Consider the following 19,886-nt stretch of genomic DNA (forward strand, 5'->3'; position numbering starts at 1 on the left):
GTATTCTACAGTGTAGTTTTTGATTGATTGCTGACTTAAAATCTTGTCTAGAGTGGTCTGTTTGTTATGAGGGTAATTGATAGGGTGAAGAAAGGGTGACTGGAAACAAAAATGGAGCCATTCAAGAGGTTCACAGGTGCTTCTGTGATGACCTGAAGTTTCTTGGGCAGAGCTGTTGTGTTTGTTGGGTTGTTGGTGTTTCTGCATGAAAGTGCTCTCTTGTCTTCTCCATCTTTTCCCCATTCCTCCTCAGCCTTTTTATGACTTCTTTGCTTGAAGGTAGAGTTTTCTTCTCCCCCCAGTATTTTCTTGGGATCCTTGTCTATGATGAGCCCTGGATGAGAACAGAGTAACATGACTTTAGTTTGCCAGTTTTGGTTACGATGAGGACCACCAGCAGCAGAGTATCACTAGAGGAAAAACCAGTGCTATTTTTCTCTATGTAATCTCCGTCTTTATGTTCCTCTGCTCTGGAACCTTGCAGAATAGCCAGTCAGCTTGTCCAAGAATGACAGGAAACAACAAAGTAGCAAGGTTTCATTCAGAGATGCTGGTGTTTGCGAGTGTCCTGAGTTGAATTAACTGACAATTTGACATAGCCTAGAATCACCAGAGGGGAACAAAAGTCTCAGTTGTCAGGTTGGTCTGTGAGTCTGTCTTTGAGAGACTTCTTGGTAGTTAATGATGTAGGAAGGCCCAGCCCACCTTGGGCAGGTAATATTGGGCTGTATATAGAGAGTGAGCCCACAAGTTACTTTGCTCCATGGCTTCTGCTTTGAGTTACTACATGGCTCCCTCAGTGATGGACTGTAACCTGGAAGTATAAGCCAAACAAACTGTTTCTTCCCCAAGCTGATTTGTGTACAGTGTTCTATCACAGCAGCAGAAAGAAAACTAGAGGGACTGGAGAGATGGTTCAGAGGTTAAGAGCACTGACTGCTCTTCCAGAGGTCCTGAGTTCAATTCCCAGCAACCACATGGTGGCTTACAGCCATCTATAATGAGATCTGGTACTATTCTGGCCTGCAGGCATACATGGAAGGAATGTTGTATACATAATAAATAAATAAATAAATCTTAAAAAAAGAAAACTAGAATGGTGGGCATTATACTGCAGACTGACAGCCGTATACTAGTCCCAAATAATTGAGAATGTTTTCTCTTCAGTTTTTAAGCCATTGCAGACCTTTGTAGTAGATAGGACCTGACTTGGCCTCTGATATCCTAGGGATGCTGGGCTGCTACAGGCAAGTGTGGCTGAGGATCCTGCTCCATGCAGTTGGCACCTGTCACTGTCCCCAAGTCTCTTGAGCCCCGAGTTTTGTATTGTAGTTCAGTGTTGCTGTGACTTTGGTTATGTGGATGTTAGGTATGGTGGTCAGTAAGTTCCATTGCCTGAGTAGCTGGTGCTTTCAATGTTTTTGCATGTTGGCTTTCATTTCTCTTTGATTCACAATTGTTCAGCAAAAAATTTTTAAACCCTACATTTTTCTAAAATGCCGAGGAGTTCCCCTGTTCTTGGCTAACCACTTCTTTATTCTTGTACTGGTTGTTCACGTTGCAGTGAGAAAGGGTGCCGTGTCATGTACTGTGGTCTTGAGCTCAGGCCCTTTCAGCACTTTTATAGACTCCTGTGCTCATCTAAGTGGTTCCCTACTGACAGTCTGCTCCCGTGTCCTCACAGTCGTCTGGGGCTAGCAGTAAGTTCAGTCTGAGGTCACAGGGAGCCCTGTTACAGTCTTGCAGCGGAAGAGAGAAATGTTAAGCTGTAAATGCAAAGAGAAAATCCATTAGCTCGCTTGTAAATGCTGTAGTGGGCATGATTAGTTCTTAAGAGACTTGACCCCCTTTCTTCCTTGACAGAACTCTTGTTGAGTATGGTCTGGTGGGCAGGGCCTTCATAAAGAGCCTGGGGCCGCCAGCTGGGGGAGGGTATGGGAAGTTATCTGCCTACTTGAGAAACTGAAGGTGAGAAATTCAAACTATGTGGCTGTTTGGCAGGTGGCACTTCAGAGCTCCATTGCACATGTGATAAAGTGCATTCTTTGTGCCCTGCCAGCCTTCTGTGCTGGGCTGTGAATTCCACATTTCTGGGCCTCTCTTGATCCTTCAGCTAGCCGTCACTGTCAGAGCGTTGCATTCTTTGAAACATAGTGCATGGCCAGACCCCAAAAATAAGGAGTTGCTTTGCAGTAACGGGGAATGTTGGGTGAGAGAAAGGGAGTGGCTGTCCAGAGCTGTCCCTGAGTGTGCCTGTGGACCATGGAGTCTGTGGCCATGCGTCTGGGGCAGCCTCCTAAGATGTGGACTTCATCATGAGTGTGGCATTGTGGGAAAGGCCCAAGGATTTCCTTGTGTACTTGGGGAGGCTTGCATTCCTGACTTCATAGGGTTTTGCACTGTGTAGCAAGGCTGCCCTCCCTGGCTCTCACCACAGCCTCGCTGGTCTTTTGTGGAGACACGGAGGCAAGTACCAGACTTGAACTTCAGCTTACCTGGCTGAAGGGTGCTGAGTGTCCTGGTCTGTGTAATGGAGCTGGCAATGCCAGATTGTTGCTAGGATCAAGGACACGGCTTATAGAATGGGTTCTTCTGTGGGCTGGGCATTTGCTAATGGCAAGATCAAGCCACTGCTGTAACAGAATCTGTCTACCACGAGCACAAGACTTCCTTATATATAGCTACAAGTAGCCCACGGTGTGCAAATTCTTACAGAACCAGACAGTGTTCACATTAGGCCTGAGCCCCAGGTAGTAGCACCTGGGCATTGGGCTGTTCCACTTGCTTTGACCTGGTAAGATTGAGCCTGTAGGGGGCAGTGATGAGTTACTCTAGCGGAGAAGGAGCAGGAGTGGGCAAGGTCCAGGCCTGATCCATTCCCATCACTGGACAGATCAGCCTAATGCACCTCAATGCTGACTTCCACATAAGTTCCATTCCTAGGACATTATTTAGGAGTAGTGATGTGTGGTGGCTGGGTCTTCTACCTCTCTTGATACATTCAAGTCAGTTCTAGAGCCTTCCAAGGTCTGAAGAGAACTGAGGCTGTTTTTAGAAGATAAAACTTTATCACCTAGGTTACCAAACAGATTATCTAAAAGCACAGATTTGCCAAGTACACCCAGCCTGGATTGAGGCTGAGTGTCAGCCCTGGGAGACAGATTGACCATACTTAGAAGTCAGGTTTCTGGTACCAAATGCAGGTGACACTCATGATCAGCTCTCTGGTCAAGCATCCTCTGGTCAAGCAGTCCCCAGAAACCATGTCACAGTTCTCATAGAGGGTCAGAGCTACCTTCCTCTGGTTTCTAAGAGGTCTACGGGAGGGGGGCTGCTCAGTTCAGGCATTTGCTGTCCATTCTTGTGTCTATTATCTTGCTTATGAATTTTGCTTTGTGCTTTGTACAGCATATGTGAAATCTTAATAATATCTTCATATTTTCTTAAATACTTCAGCCATATGTTTCCTCTTTTCAGTCTTAGGAATTCTAATACATTGTAGAAAATATGCTTATTTCAGGATAAACATGCATATAAGTAGATATTATGGAAAGCATTTGTTCTTGCCTTGTAGATTTTATATCTATTTGATTTCTCTGACATCACACACTTGCCCACTTCTTACACCTTTAAGATCACATCTTTATAATCGATGTGACTTTTTTAATGCATTGCTTTGGTGGGAGCTCAAACACCAGTAAATTAGCAAAGGGAAGCAGTGTTTAAAAGTGTGATGTGTTGAAGTGCCCAGAGGCCTCTCCGAGGGGATTTCACCAGGGTTTGAAGTCAGGTGGATTTAGGAGGAGGAACCCATCTGGGGAAGTTGTGAGCCCCTGAGAACACATGCGTGGCAGTCACAGAGGAGTCTTGTTCTGAGACAGTAAATTCTGTGTTCAGAACAGGAGATGTCCAGAAGCACGTCTATGTCTGATTTTGCTACACTGCCCTCATCCCCTTGCCTTTGCCTCCTCAGTCCAGGGTACTGGCCCGAATGTCCTCTGTCCTCATAATCCGTGGCATGCCCCTCTGCTGGCCTGTGCTGCCCTCTTGAGTTCCTGCTGTCAGGATGAGGAGGCCCCCTCCCCCCGGGCACCTGAGTGTGGATGATCAATGCATCCAGATGGTACAGTCTGAAGATTTTATAATTACAGAATAGTCTCATTTCAGAGTAGAAAGCAGGTATGCAGCTAGAGCTGTCCAAGGCCTTGTTAGCATGTAGCTTGTTGAAGGCATCACCATTTCAGAAAAGGAGAGATATGTTACGTTTTATGTTCTGCCAAAGGAGAACCATCCTTGCCTTGGCCGAACAATGTAACATTCAGTATGGACTTGCTGCCTAAAAGTCTGTGAATGTAGCTGGCTTAGTGGTGCATACCTTCACTCCCAGTGCTAGGGAATAAAAGGTGGGTGGTCTCTGAGCTCGAGGACAGCCAGGGACTACACAGTGAGTCCTTGTCTTGAAAGAAACAACAACCAAAAGGTTATGATTATGATTGTCTTATCCTGAGCACTCAACCCTGCATGCTTGTCTTGCTTGCCTCAGCAGCCCAGAGTCTGCCACACCTCTGGTTTGCATTTACTCCCAAAGACTACATTACAAGACATTGTAACTGGTTATGGTAAAGTGTGTGGAGCGGAATGTGGTTAGCTGGGTATTTTGAATTATTGATCATGGTACTCAATGTTCTCAGTGGCCGGGAAAGCCTTCCTGTTTACGATAAATAAGGATGCAGGATTTGCTTTATTAAGTTTGTACCCTACATAGAATTTTAATTAAAATAGAACATTGAAGTTACTTCAAGACTTTGTTTGAGGCTGACTAAAAAGAGGAAATGGGAAGTTCTGTGGGTTAGGCCTCAGTCACAGAGTCGCATCTGTTTGTGGGCTATCAAGACTGGCACACTTGATCCCAGAGTCCTGACGGGAGCGGAGGCGGCACATTAGAAGCCTTGTGCAAGGAAGGTAAAATGATGTTCACAGCAGTGTTTAGGACCTGAGCTTTGCTGTCACCACGCCTTTTATACCTTCCCCACTAACTATCCCAGGGGAGGAATGGTCTTCCAGATTGGCAAAAGAGCACAGCGTGGTCACCTTTTATAATCTGATTCTCGTTTTCTTGGTTTTGAAACAGGCTCTTGCTGTTTTGTCCAGGCTGGTCTCCAGTGATCCTCCTGCCTCAGCTCCCCTGTAGTGGATTGCAAGTATGAGTCTCAAAACCTGGCTAGAGAATCTTCTTTCTTTATACTACCAATAAACTTTAATGCCCTTGGATTTTACAATAAAAAAGACAGTTTTACTGTGTGTTTCTGTTTTATTTAGAATTTGGGAGAGCTGTTCTTCCATGGTAGAATCTAGGATAATAGGGAAATAAGATGCGTTGGTCAGATGTGAGAGGAGGAATGGTCACTTCATTTTCTTTTTTGAAACTATGAATACACAGACACAAACATATACACACACACACACATACACAATCTGCCAGTGTAACCTGAGTTTTGGTTTTTTAAGAGTCTTAACTGAATCTTAACTATGTAAACTAGGCTGGCCTTGAACTCAGCAATCCTCCTGAGTCTACTTCCTAAATGCTAGGATTACAGGTGTGTCTCACTCTGCCTAGCCCTTACAACTTTTTATTTATCACCAAAAATAAATAAATAAATAAATAATTTTTATTTACGTGTAGTGGCACACATCTTTAATCCCAGCATTCTGGAGGCAGAGGCAGGTGCATCTCTGAGTTCCAGGACAGCCAGGGCTACACAGAACAACCCTGTTTCAGGAAAATAGTGATAACAAAAACATTGTTTGTGAGGTAGGGTCATGGTATATCCTAGTTGGAAACTTGCTAGGCTGCATTAAATTTGAGATGATCCTCTTGTGTCTGCCTCTCTATTGCTGGGATTATAGGTGTGCACCATCATCCTTGATTCCAGTCATAACCACTTTTATGTAGATGTTCCGTGGCAGTGAACACCTTGACATTGTTGTATAGCCACCACCCTTGTTCATCATTAGAAGCCTTCCTACCTCCCCTCCCCACAAAAGGTAAGACTGCTACTGAATGGATTTGTTCTGTTGATGGGGACCCAGCGCGGTGCCCTGGGTACAGACTGCTGCGTCGTTGAGTCATGGGTGTGCATGTGCTAAGGACCAGTGTTGAGTCTTCACCCAGCACCTCTGGTAGGGAAGAGCCTGGTGCACAGTGGGAGCTAGAACCCGGTGCGGCGATGGAAAGCATGCCCTGACCTGTGGGGGTAGAGGTGGACCAGCAGCGGTTGACCGGCAGAGCGCTGGTGACACCAGCTCAGTTCTTACACCTCTCAGGGCTGTAATTCACGGTAACTGGTAAACCTGGAATTCTGTGGCTCTTCCCCTGCTTAAGTCCCAGTTCCGGCTCTGATTCACTTAAGCTGTCTTGGTAATCGCACTCCCCGTTAACTCAGTAACCTTGTTCAGAACTAGTGTTTCCTTATCTGTAAAATACAGCCATCTATCTACAGTCTCTGCGGACCTTGCCAAGCTGTCCTGTGGTTTGATTTATTTCCATAATTGATGATGGGACGCGTGCGCGCGCGCGCGTGTGTGTGTGTGTGTGTGTGTGTGTGTGCTTTTAAGAAAGAGTGATGAAAAGTTCTGGAAGCAAAAGGAAGAGTGGGGAAAACAAGGGACACTTTTGAGAATTTGGTCCGGGAGATTGGAGCTGAAAATGCCACTGAGGAAGGGCCAGCTGGCTGGATCTCAGAGGTGCCGTGGTGGGTGCTGGAGCATAGTCAGGATGCGTGCAGAGCAGGGCAGGACCTCAGCCTACATAGTGTGCTGTAGTAACTGGGGCCACAGTAGATCCTATAGGCAAGACCTGAGATTGGAAATGGGACACCAGTGTGGAAGGCACAGGGGAGGAAGACGGGATTGTGAAGGAGAGAGCTGAGAGCATGGCTCACTTGTGGGTGTGTGGAAGTGAGCCTGAGAATTCGGGCTGGCCTGCCCCCTGCCCTGTGTTCTCTTCTCACTTACTCCTCACTGCAGTCCAGGGGCCAGAGAAGCAGGGTGGTGGAGTCCTGTTGTAGTGCAGTGCCAAGCTAGGGTGCAAACCCGGGAGCTCTTACTCCCCGTGTTTCCTCTTGCCCTGTTCTCCGCAGTTGTGACCATGTGCGCCTGCCTCACTGCCGTCCAGAGTACGAAGTTCACGCAGCTGCATCAGGAGACCTCACAGAGCACAAGCTGGGTGTGGGTCCTTAAGAACCAGGCTGACTGGTGCCCTTCCTTGGCTTTCCTCTCGGTAGTAATTGCCAAGGAGCTGCCCTGCCTCAGTCCAGGACATGATTCAGACAAGAGTCAGATACCCCCAGAAAGCATGCTTGAGTCCTGTGTTTTACCCTGAAAAGTCACTCCGTTACCCTAGAGGGGCCCAGACCTTATTGACCACCCCGAAAAGAGCAGGTCACAGGTGTCCTGTCTCCGCTTGTCATCTTGAGAGAGCTTGCTAGTGGAAACCTTTTGTTGCATGAGCTGATGTGACCTGTGGCATCCCAGCCTTGTTAAGGCAGTGTTCCACAGGAAAGCTTCCAGACATTGCAGGTCTCCCACAGCTCCTCTGAGACTGTTCAGAGTGAGAGCAAGTGCATCATAGGTTCCACTCCTAAGAAGTGACTCTGCCTTGGCAGTCGGTGGGCCATGAACTTGGGCTTTTAAACTTTGTCTTCCCATGGGAGAGCTTTCATGATGTCTGTGCCTTAGCTTCGTTGGGGTTTCTTAGAGCTGGGATTTGTGTTGAACTGTTTCCCATGGACAAAGGCAACACTTAGCACTGGTCTCTTGTCTGGGGCCCGTGCTCGAATTTTGCATAAAGCAGTTCATATTGCAGAGGCCCGCAGGGCAGCTGTGCTCTCACCTGCTAGGAGGCAGCTGCAGCTGGGGGGAGGCAGCATTTGCTGGCTTTTCCAGCATGTCAGATAATTACAGAATGCCAGGAATCTGATTATCATCGGGATAATTTCATACTCAATTATATTTAGATGAATTCAAGTAAGTGATTCTATTTTAATTGTAACAGATCCAGAGACAGTTAATTCTATATTCTTTAGAGCTGTAGTTTTCCTCCAAAAGACGGTTTTTAAAATATTAAAACTAAGTCGTGTCAGGCTTTATTTATTTTTGCTTTGACAGAGAGTTGGAGTAGGGAATAGTTTTGAATGTCAGAAAAAATTGAGTTGTAGGAGAACCTTTCCCTTAATCTTTATTTAGAAGGAAATTGCAAGCAGTCGGCTAGAAGGACTTGTAAACAGGTGGATGGTGCTGTGTGAAAGGAAGATGCCTGGCCTACCGGCTGTTTAGATAAACACAAAGAAAGGCTGAGCTGATAAGCATTGCACACACGCTGCAAGCCTTCCTTAAGTTGTATTTTTTAGAGGCTTTTGTGTCCTGTGCCTTTCATTTTATCGTAGTGAATAGGATCTGGGCACTTGATCTTTCCCAGAGTCTCTTCATTAGCAAAACACTGAATTGAGCCTTTTTTACCCATGGGTTCTGCATCCATGGATTCCATCAACTACAAATTGGGAATATCTGGAAGGTGGATTGGATTCTAGAACGTTCCCTAAAGCAAAACTTGAATTTGCTGTTTGTTGAGTAACATACCAAACCATTTGAACAGAGTAGTATGTATACATGCATGTGGACAGAGTAGTATGTATACATGCATGTGAACAGAATAGTATGTATACATGCATATGGACAGAGTAGTATGTATACATGCATGTGAACAGAGTAGTTATGTATACATGCATGTGAACAGAGTAGTATGTATACATGCATGTGGGCAGAGTAGTTATGTATACATGCATGTGGACAGAGTAGTTATGTATACATGCATGTGGACAGAGTAGTTATGTATACATGCATGTGGACAGTAGTATGTATACATGCATGTGGACAGAGTGTTATGTATACATGCATGTGGCCTCCTGCTTCTCGTGCCAGTTTCTCCGGCACCCATTGAACGCTGTGGGCTGTAGTTAGGCCTGCTGTGGCTATGCCTGTCCCTGTACTGAACGTGTAGGCTCTTTTTCTTCTCATTATACCATAAACAATAGAGTTAAATATTGTAAACAATATAGAGATGTTTGAAAGTATTGAAGTGTGCAAGGTTATATGCAAGCTCTACACTTTCACATAGGAGGCGTGAACATCCCACAGGTTTTGGAGACATCCTCTAATACCCAGGGTGAGCTGAGTTCCTGTTCACATACACATGCCCCAGGCTGCCTCTTTCAGCCAGCCATCTTCTGAATTACAGCAGAAAATAAAGCTTTGTACTCGAGGATGGTCTTTGTAGCGTATACATCAGATTTGAGGGGATTTCTTCTCACAGTTAATTCTGTCAGGTTTTGTTGCTACAATTCCTTGGGTGGGCAGTGGGGCTGAACAACGTCCACCCTTCCTCCTGAGGTCCCAGGGACAGCACAGGCTGCAGCTCTACCAGAGTTCACTCTGGGGAACCAATGAGTTCATTATTTACAGAGCAGTGGGTACAGGGCTACCAGCAGAGGCATAGGTGGCCGTGAAGCAGCCACGCTGGGAAGTTCATACACAGTGGGCACAGTTGAACTCATGGAGATTGTAGCAGTTGGCTTGGAAGATGATGTGTGGTACAACAGGTTTACTTTAGTTTCCTGAAACTCAACATACCCCAAACTGGACTTCCTAGAACAACAAAATTCTGACTAGCTCCAGCTCATCTCTTTTGCAGCTCCTCAATTCGGCCAGTTTTGTCAGCCCTTCTCTCTCCAGTGTTGTCAGAAGCTCCCTTTCCCTTCCCTTGAGCCTTCCTGTCATGTACGTATTGATGTAGACAGTTGTCTTCTCCAGACCACAACTTGCGGCCAAGCTCTGTGTCCTGGGGATCTTGTGCCTGATCCCCTAGTCTTTCCATGCTACATCTACAATTTTAGTAGCACCCCTCTGACCTCCAGGTTCCTGTGTGAGCTGCCTTCCTTCCCTGAGCTCCGCCTCCTCTGATTGACTTCTAACTGCCTTCTTCCCAGAGCTGTACCCAGCTCCCCATACCCATCCTCTATTCTCTGTATGGACCAAACCCACTGGCTGTATTATTCATTTTGCCTCCATTTGTACCTGTCTGTACAAACTGAGAAGTTTGAATCCGTCTACTTTTTATTCCTTCGAAAACATGTGACTGAAGAAGCATGTAATTTTGCCTCCACTTCCCCCCCTCTCTATTGTTGTATCTTGGAACCAGTAAGGCTACTTTTCGTGGTTTATTTGACCTGTTTGATTTTATACCTGGTATGGAGGGAACACTGATTGTGTTCACAATTGTAAAGCTTCTAGAGGGGACAGTTTACAAAAAGTAAATGTCCCTTTCAACTAAATTAACTAAAAATTAGAAAGAAAAGAAACATAGTCTGTGCCAATAACCTGTAAGTGCTTTACTTTCTCGAGCAGTACCATGCAGCAGATTCTCGTGTGCTTCTGTTCATCACTGGAATAAACAGCCGGGAAGCCAGTGCACGAGGCTTTGGTTAGTCAGTTGCCGAGGCCTCTCCAGACTACAGAGGTGTGCCTAGATAAGGGGAGCTCAACATGTTTTCTCTGATGGGTGCTTTTTCTCCTCTTCCTCATAGTTAAAATGTAAAGCTCGTGTTGATTAAACTTTCTATGCCCAGAAAGTCCCCAGTCAGCTCACTTCGCCTGCCTAGAGGCAGAGGATCCAGCCTGGTTGGGGCTGGCCTGTGTGTGCGCCTGCTTCCCTCTCCAGCCGGGCTGTTTGCTGTTTGGCTCTGCGCCCACAGTAGATAAGGGTCTCTCCTTATCCTCAGACCCTGTCCTCCCGTTAACATTCCCACTACCTGGAGTATTTGTCTTCTTCATCCTATGATTGAAGAAATTTCCCCTAGGAATTCTAGCTCTGAAATATTTAAAATGTTGACTTCAAAGTCAACGGAACTGTGCCAAGCACAGTTTTGAAGATAAAGGAGGAAGCTTTTGACAAAGGACAAAGTCAGGGCCCATTAACTCACACAGGATGCAGGGTGTCTTGGGGAGGTCGGGCTTGTGCTCTGCTGTAGAGAGAAGAAAGCTTTACGTTGAAACAAAAACAAATGACTTGAATGTTATAGGTGATTATTCTCATGGGACAGTGCCCTGGCTCACTCAGCCTCCAGGGTGGGTCTTCCTGTCCAACACCTTTTGATGCTGAGAGGGGCATGGCGTCTCTGGCTCCAGGCCACTCCTGGACTGTGTGTAGCTTGAGTTTCAAAACCGTGGTGGACATTGGAAGAGGCTGAGCAGAACGTGGAGATGTGCAAGGGCGTGCCTGCAGTCACGCTGTTGGTCATGGGAAGCTGGACCCAGGACCACGGCTTCCTCAGACCCTGACTCTGAGACTTTGAGCTTTGTTTCTAGAAAACCTTAGGTCATACCCGTAAAACCAAAGTTTATATGCTTACTGCTATTGATGTGACTTTCATGTTCACTGCCCTGCAAATTGGAGATTGTATTCCTATCCAGTATCTCCAGGATGCCAGGCTTCAGTGAGTTTTATATCATAGGAATATTAAGTATGCATGGATTTTAGTTTTATTTTTTTTTTAAAATAGCTTTTGGAGCTGGAGAGATGGCTGTTTGTAGGACCTGAATTTGGTCTTTAGAACCCATGTTAAAAAACAGGCATGTTGGTGTGCACATGCCATCTCTGAACTAGGGAGGCAGAGATAGGCAGATTCTCGGGGCTTACTAGCCAGCCTGGCCTAGTCTACTGGGCAAGCTGTGGACCAGAAACTTACCTGAAGCAGACAGCAAAAACGGGAAAAAAAAGTTAAGCAGTACCGTCACACACATGCGCTTGGGTGTGTGTGCATGTGCTTGCTTGTGTGTGTCTGTTTCTATATCTTACGCAAGTAGTCTTTGGCTGGAATCATATTTAGTTCAAAGCTGGAGATGTCTCCAACTGATCCCTGGACATGGATGTCCTTAGCTTTCCTAAAGGGTACACCTAAGGCTATGGGCTTACATCCCACCAGCAGAGCAGGGCTTATATGCAGCTGAGTGGCTCATCACATACCCCTCACCTCACTTCAATGAACATGAATGAGTAGCTCAGGCAAATGATACTGCAGCAGACTAGAGGCTTTAGAAAAGTGTGAGAAGGAGGTAGAGCTGGGAAGTCTATAGGGCCCAGCGGTTGGCAGTGATGAAGGCCGTCAAGGGTTTGCCGGCAGAGAGCGTTTATGATCGCAGGAGATTAAGCTTTCCTGGCAGACGGGCTACTTAGTAAAGGGTGGAATAGTTATCTGGGCCAGGTGGTGGTTCCTTTAGGTCTGTGGGCTTGGAGGTCGGGATTTGCCGAAGGGTGTGGTGAGGAAGTAACAGGTGAAAGGTCGTTTGCTCGGCTTTGTTTCCAGACAGGTGTATTATGTGGTGAGAGTGGGAGATTAATTGGAATGAGGATCGTGGCGGTTCATGGAGCTAGAACTGGGAGCAAGGCAGGTCTGACATGGGCATCTGTCAAGTTGGTTGATACCCAAATTCTGCCCTGGGCAGAGGGCAGGGGTCAGAGTGTAGGCAGCATAATGGTTCATGTAGATAGAAGTGAGAGCAGGAGGTCACAGAGAAGAGCAGGTCTGACGTGGGCAGGTCAGATCAGGTGATAACCAAGATCCGCCCTGAGCAGAGGGCAGAGTCCTGGCAGGCTATCAGGGTATATGTCATTAACATGAGTCAGTGAGACAGGGGACTTGAGACCCAGGAAACCGGGACACCTGCTTCCCATAATCATGGGATGATTCACAGAATAGGGCAGATTAGAAGTGCAGTCTAAGTTCCTGGGGAAGGATGCAGAGGCAGTGCCAGTAAGATCTACAGAATACCTCGGGAAACCGACCCCAGATTCTTGCAACGGATCTCAGAGGATCATCAGCTGGCAGATGTCCGGCCTAGTGACCAGCAGAGGCACACCGTAACAGGACACAGACCATTGCCACTCTGCACACTGAGCAAGGGACTCAACCTTCCCGGATGAAACCCTTCCCTGTCCCACCATCACCACTTGTGTAGGAATTGAAATCCCTGTTCTTCAGTATTGCATCAAGTGAGCAGTAAGCAGTAGCTTTTCTTTTTGGTGGCTTTACACACTTTGCACATGATATCGTTAGTGTTACCAGCTAGTGTCAGAGTGCCAGATTGTTTTCCGGAGGTTTTTGTAGCAATTTATACTCCTTCAGTAAGGTAACACATTCTGTGGTTCAGTCCTGTCATCTGTATTACTTTTCTCCTCCCTGTGACAAAAGGAAGGATGGGGTTTCTAATGACTTGCAGTGTGAATACAGGGGGGCAAAGGCGGGACAGCGAGAACTTGAGGTCCTGGTCACACTGGATCTGTGGTCAGGAAGGAGCAGAGATGAGTGCTAGTACTCAGTTCCCTTTCCCCTCCAACTGTGTTCCTCTGAGACCCGACCCATGGGCCGGCACCTTCTTCAGCGAGAACCTCTGGAGAACTTACACATGTATAGAGATGGCTGGAGCTTCCTAGGGGATCCAGATGCAGCCAAGATGACGGGGAGGATTAAACAGCACATTTCACCTTGAAGCTGTCTGCCTCTCATTTTCCCCAGTCTCCTGGATATAAAATAGCTACTCACTGCTTTAATGTGTCTTGTCGTGTGATAACAAAACTAAGTAATGTGTTGTGTTTGTATTAGGTGTCTGCACTTCCTCTGCCCCTCCCTCTCCCCCCACTCATTTGTCCGTCTTTTTGTCCTTTCTAGCTAGGTGCTCTTAGTATACTCTTGATTGTGTGTGTGTGTGTACCATGTTGCACATACGTGAGTCAGAGGGCAGTGTAGGAATAGTTTCCCTCCTTCCATTATGTGGGTCCTAGGGATAAGACCCCAAGTCCTCAGCTTTGGCCGTAAGTTTTTTTACCCACTGAGGCATCTCTGTCTCTCACCATCCATCTCTTTATTGTAGGCTAATAAGAGGGTCCCTTTTTCTGTCTGCCTTCTAATTTGTTCTACCCTTATAGGAAGGAGGGTGTAGCTTTCTGTAACACCTTCACCTGACACCACTTCCCAACAACATGGAGGGAGGAGAGGAAGGAAAGCACACTTCAAAGCCACACCTCATGGTTGTTCATTAGCATCCGCCTTTGGCTGGAACTGCAAGGGAGGCTGGGAAGTGTAGTCAGTGTTCCCCTTGGGCATTACCCAACTGGAACCCCTACAGAAGCAGGTCAGGAGACCACTGCTGAGACGAAAAGCTGGGGAGCATTTAGCCCCGAGAAGAGGCTTAAAAAGATGTGATTGCTTTCAAATGTAGAAGACAGATCCTTAGTTCTTTAGTCCTGAAATAGGCCTCTGGTTTTTTGTGTTTTTTTTTTTTTATAAAATTCTCGTTCATTTAAGTTAAAATGTAGATGTTAGATAACGATTTTAAGTTAATGTATGTGGGAGTTTTTGTGGGCTTACAATAGTGTTGTCATCATCCATGCCCCCCACCCATTATCTGATGGTTTGTAACCTCTGCTTTGCACAGATACGGTGTGAGCCCTGAGAACATTATCCTCTATGGGCAGAGCATTGGGACTGTCCCCACCGTGGACCTGGCCTCGCGATATGAGTGTGCAGCTGTCATCCTCCACTCCCCGCTGATGTCTGGTCTGCGTGTCGCTTTTCCGGATACCAGAAAAACATACTGTTTTGATGCTTTCCCCAGGTAAGCTCACAGCTGGGTGAGTGAGAAGTCAGCCAGTGCTCAGAGTTCACATCTGTGCACTTTCTAATATTGATTGAGCATCCCCCCAGGTCAGACTCACCGGGCACCAGCAGGGATGAGGCAAACGTAGCGTACTGAGACTTCAGTCTCCAGATGATGGATAAGGACCTTGAGAGTGCCGGTGCCCGGGACTAATTGATTAAGCTGTAGCATGCAGCATGTCCTGAAGGAACTTCCAGTTCAGTGTTGATTTGTTCAGAGGGACCTGTATTGCTCAATTACTGAAGAGCTACACACAAGAGATATAAATTAGCAATTAGCCCTGGTCTAGACCTTGAAATAAAAAACAGGCACATGTATGAAATTTCTGTTTTCCATTCAGAGGATGCGGATGAGGGGAAAGGTACATGCTCAGGTAGTCTCTGTGAGAAGAATAGAAAGGTGTTCCTGGGGTGATGGAGAAAAACCACCTCCTTGTCCTGATCTTACACTTGCAGCCTGTCCCTGCAGACACGCCCTGTCCGGGAGAGGCAAGAGACTCACCCTAGCCAGCCCAGGCCCCTCCTGCAGGCTGACCTGACCCCTGCTGGTCTCTAGTTCCCCTTAATGGGAGAGAGATCCTCTGTAAATAGAAGCTGTGAGCAAAGTGCTTTCGTTGCAAGTTCCTTCTTGGCTCTTTGTTTTGTTTTGTGTTATTTAAGTGATAATGTGAGATGTATTTTTAGAGTATTTGCCCCTAGCTTTTTCCCACAGTCCATTGCAGAAGCTAGCCAGCTTGTATTACCCTTTCCAGGAAAAGCATCAGCAGGAGTAATGCATGGTCTCCAGACTTGGGCTGACCTATTAATTGCCAGCGTTCTGTTCTTGCTGGAGAAGAAAACACAGCGTTAGGTCGCATAAGGTTGTGTTCCACTGTCTCATTTCACAGGAAGAAATCTCTGTTAGCACCTTGGCTGACCCTCAGCTCTGTGTAGCTTGTACCAGGCTTTACTGAAACCCTGCTTCCTGGGAATGGGGCACTGTGCATTTCTGGTGGCGTGGCTGCGAATGCTAAGTAGGGCTAATGTGCCTCGCAAATGTGGCCTTATTTGTGCTGAATTGGTAATGAGGGGCAGTTTGTTTAAAGACGGGTTTTTTGCATGTTTGTGGAAAACAATTCCAGGAGTTACCCCGGCAACAAAATGATGAGTTTAGCCTATACCTTAAAATGCAGCAATTGAAACTAATTCCATTGTAACTAATTATATGTTATTAATTAATAATAAACCAGCAACAAATGCTATTTGCCTCATCCACCAGGCGTGTGGTTGTCCCCGCAGTTGGCTTTCCCAGCAGCTTTAAGAAGTTGACCCGGTTACTGTATTCTTTACAGATCAGGTCAAGAGCAGTGATGTCACTGGTTTCGTAAGGTTAGAGACAAAGAGGCCCCTGCTCCTACTCAGCGCCCTAAATTATTAATGGAATATATTTCAAGCCATTAATGGCTGCACTGGCTTTCATCATTAATTGGATTTGGCAAACATTTTTTTTTTTAATATAGTATCCTTTGCTACCAAATGGCAGAATGTTTTCTTTCTGAAAGGGAAGACACTTTCATAGTCCCTTCCAGTGTCAGAAAGAGAGGATGATTCCTGTTTATACGTCAGTGTTGGTTATTCTCTGCTGGGGCTTTCAGCTTCACATGTCCTCGGCAGTCCGAGATTTATAGGCATAGTCTTAGGGCTGCCGTAACTGATGAGTAAATAGCTTTTTTAATTGAATATAATTGAAAGCTTATAAAGGCAGGCACTTTCAAATTCAGTCCAGTGGAGGAGTAGGTTTCAGGTAAGATTCTTGCTCTGTAGAGCTGCACATGGCCACAGAGGCTCTGGTCTTCACAGACCCCGTGGCTGCTGAGGTGTTTCTGTCTTTCTGTGGTGCCTTCAAGCAGTTGGCAGCTTCATGAGTTGTTCATAAAGACTGTGACAGTCACTAGTAGACCTTTGGAATGTATAACTGATGGAAGCCCTCTGTATTATCTCCTTGGCCTGGTGCCTGTTACTGTATAATCTCTCTGAGCTTCAGTTCCTTCCCTGATCAACAGAAGGCAATTCCTCATGGGTCCTGTTTCCTAAGGATTAAATGACGGACTGTACAGAGTGTTCAGCTGTGATGAATGGTGGCTGTTACTTTATCAGCGAGACTCCCACAGATAGACCTGCTTGTGTCTTTACAAGCCTGACCAGGATCAGCTGCAGAAAGGAGTCAGCAGTAAGCAGGTCTTGGGCCGAAGGACAAATGGAAAGATATGTTTATTCATGGCTTAATGGACTGTATCCTCCCCCCCCCCCCCCACCAGAGCAGTCGCCCGGGCACCCAGCCGGACAGATACTGATGGTCCTTTCAGATCCTTGAGAATTTATCCTGTAAGAGTGGATTTGGTTTTTATTAACAGAAGACGGTTGAAGTAAAATCTAAACACCATGTTAAGCTTTTGAGCTAAGTGATGCTGTTTTTTATCAAAAAGTTAGTCCCCTGTTTTTATGAAATGGGGCTTCTTCAAAAAAAAATTTTTAATATTATATGTATGAGTAATTTACCTTCGTGTATGTGTACCACATGTGTGCCTGGTACCCAGAGAAGCCAGAAGAGGGCCTCAGATCCCCTGGAATGAGTTGGGTGGGTGTGAGCCACCATGCAGATTCTGGAAGTTGAACCTGGATCCACTGTAAGAGCATCCAGTGCTCTAAACCACTGACCCATCCATCTCTCCAGCCCAGAACTGCTTCTTTGTCTGTTCAAGACAGGGTCTCACTGTGTAACTCTGACTGTCCTGAACTCAATTATGTAGACCAGGCTCGAGCTCACAGCGCTTTGCCTGCCTCTGCCTCCTGAGTGCTGGGATTAAAGGCGTGAGCCACCACCACCCAGCCTGCATCTGCTTCTTCAAGAAGAGTTCTGAGAATTGGAGGACGTCCAGTCCCACTTTTCAGAGATAGATGCTCATTCAGACATATCAAGTGCTCGCCTATTTACATTTTAAAGTCTTCTCGAAACGTGAATATCTAAAGAAAAATTAGGCACTAGTCTGATGTTTGATAAAACTGCTTTTTAAAAAGTAGTAAATGCAGTATGGTATTGTTGACAGGGTGCTGGAATAGGAAAGTGACTCTTGTGGAAAAACTAAGTGGGATCCAAATAAAGGCGGGAGATGTTAGCTACTGTGTATGTACCAAAGTTGGTTTTTCGATTTTGACAAATACTGCATGGTAATGGCTGCTGTTAACCAATAGAAAATGAGTTAGGAATTATGGGAAACTATATCTTCCTTTGCTATAAATCCTCAATGATTCCAAATTAAAATGTTAAGAAAATAATATTACTAGACTAGCAGTGGGGAAAGAAAACTGAGAAATTATAGTGTGTTGGTGTGAGTTCATCACCTGGGCCAGGGCACTACTCTTAGTCGTGAGGGCACGGCCAGACTCTGTACTGTCCAGCTGTGACAGGGCAGTACTTCCGTGAACATGACTAAATGGTCCTTGTCTCCCCTCCCACTTCTGTCTTGCAGCATTGACAAGATATCTAAAGTCACCTCTCCTGTATTGGTTATCCATGGTACTGAGGATGAGGTCATCGATTTCTCCCATGGCTTGGCGATGTATGAGCGCTGTCCTCGTGCTGTGGAGCCCTTGTGGGTTGAGGGGGCTGGGCACAATGACATAGAGCTCTATGCACAGTACCTAGAACGGCTAAAACAGTTCATATCTCACGAGCTTCCCAACTCCTGAAGATGATGGCCGACCTTACCTCATTACTGTGAAGCGAGGATCCTTGTTTGCACACACTTTGACTGGATTTAACAGTGATGCCCAATAACCACAGAGAAGGGCCCAGCCCTTGGGGTGTTGTCCTTAAAGAGCTAACAAAGTCTGTCTTTTGTACCTAATCACCACCTTCCATTAGGCTGAGCAGCTGGGGCCTCAGCTGCATGACATTGCAGGAGTGGGAACAAGAGCTGACCGTGGGGACTGTTTCCCAGCATCGTAGACTAAAGTGTGACCAAGTCTGTCTCCCTGGCCGTCACCTCTGATTCCCCAACCGGTGCAGGATCACCCTCTCACCCAGGTGCCAGTGTCTGACTGCAGCACTCTCCGCTCTGGTGCCGTGGGTGAGACCCATTTGTGACGCTATGGTAGTGTAACTGGAACCCTGTTGTGAGGCGTCCTCCATTAGTTGTGTTAACACACCATGAACTATCGCCAACAGCTTCATCAGCTAGAACCATATAAATACAACTGGAATATTCTTAAACAACAGGAAACTGGGGTTTTTTAAGTGTAAATTTATTACTAGCCAAGAGTTTTAATATTTTGACTGTCTGGTTGGTCTAATAAAGCCTGGCCGACTCTCCTTCTGTAAAGTCCTTCTCGTCGGCTTTTTTAAAGTCCTGTACATATTTGCAATGACATTGTGCACAGATTCCTAATGGGTAGTTTCCTTTAGTCAGGCTTCAACAGACTGCAGATTCCTTGTTTGTATTGTAAATGATTGAATACATTTTGTTAATATGTTTTTATTCCTATGTTTTGCTATTAAAATTTTTATAACATTTCCAAGACAAAAATTCCAAGTTTCTGCTTTGAAGAATTTAGGTAATTAAAATTTCCCTAAGCTGATTTCTTAGTTTAGGCGTGACTTGGGTTTTGACACTGGAGTCGTGCCAGGTGAGCATCAGAAATGAGTTGCTTAAGATTGCTACACTACTTGTATTGGTCGGGGGGTTGGGTTTGGGGTAGTTTGGTCTTATTTTAGTTCTTTTCTTTCTTTCAAATTTAAAAGCCTTAAATGTACTGTAAGCCTCAGATCGTTGTACAACTGGATTGCGTTGGTTGCCAGTTTGTGTGCTGTTGCCTGAACGTGGCACGGTGGTTGGTAATGGAATAAAGGACGCATGGATCAGAACACGTGGGCTTATGTGCTTCTTTCTTCATCTCGCATGGAAGGAACTATAAGATCGCATCAGTCATCTCAAGAGGGGATCCTTGGGGCATCGCTGTAGGTAAGACGCCTGAGATACTTGCTAGGCCGAAACATAAAGCTTCAGTAAAGAGAAGGCCCCTAAGAGGGGCATGCAGTGGGCACTTCATATAAATGCACAAAACTGAGAGAAGTCTCCT

At 46.0% G+C, this 19,886-nt stretch overlaps 1 protein-coding gene across 1 annotated transcript in view; it reads left to right on the forward strand.

Annotated features, from left to right (window-relative positions):
• Abhd17c (abhydrolase domain containing 17C, depalmitoylase) overlaps positions 1 to 19,671 on the forward strand; it is a 39,317-nt gene extending 19,646 nt beyond the window's left edge. Inside the window, exons 2-3 of the mRNA XM_041657425.1 lie at positions 14,548 to 14,727; positions 18,278 to 19,671. Of these exons, the coding sequence (XP_041513359.1) occupies positions 14,548 to 14,727; positions 18,278 to 18,497 (400 nt within the window). The 3' untranslated portion in view covers positions 18,498 to 19,671. The remainder of the gene's footprint in view (positions 1 to 14,547; positions 14,728 to 18,277) is intronic.
• The last annotated feature ends 215 nt before the right edge of the window (positions 19,672 to 19,886 follow it).

This window comes from Microtus oregoni, unplaced genomic scaffold (genome assembly GCF_018167655.1).
Source record: "Microtus oregoni isolate MIOR12 unplaced genomic scaffold, Mior012 000000F_ref0000247, whole genome shotgun sequence".
In the NCBI taxonomy this organism is placed as follows: Eukaryota; Metazoa; Chordata; class Mammalia; order Rodentia; family Cricetidae; genus Microtus; species Microtus oregoni.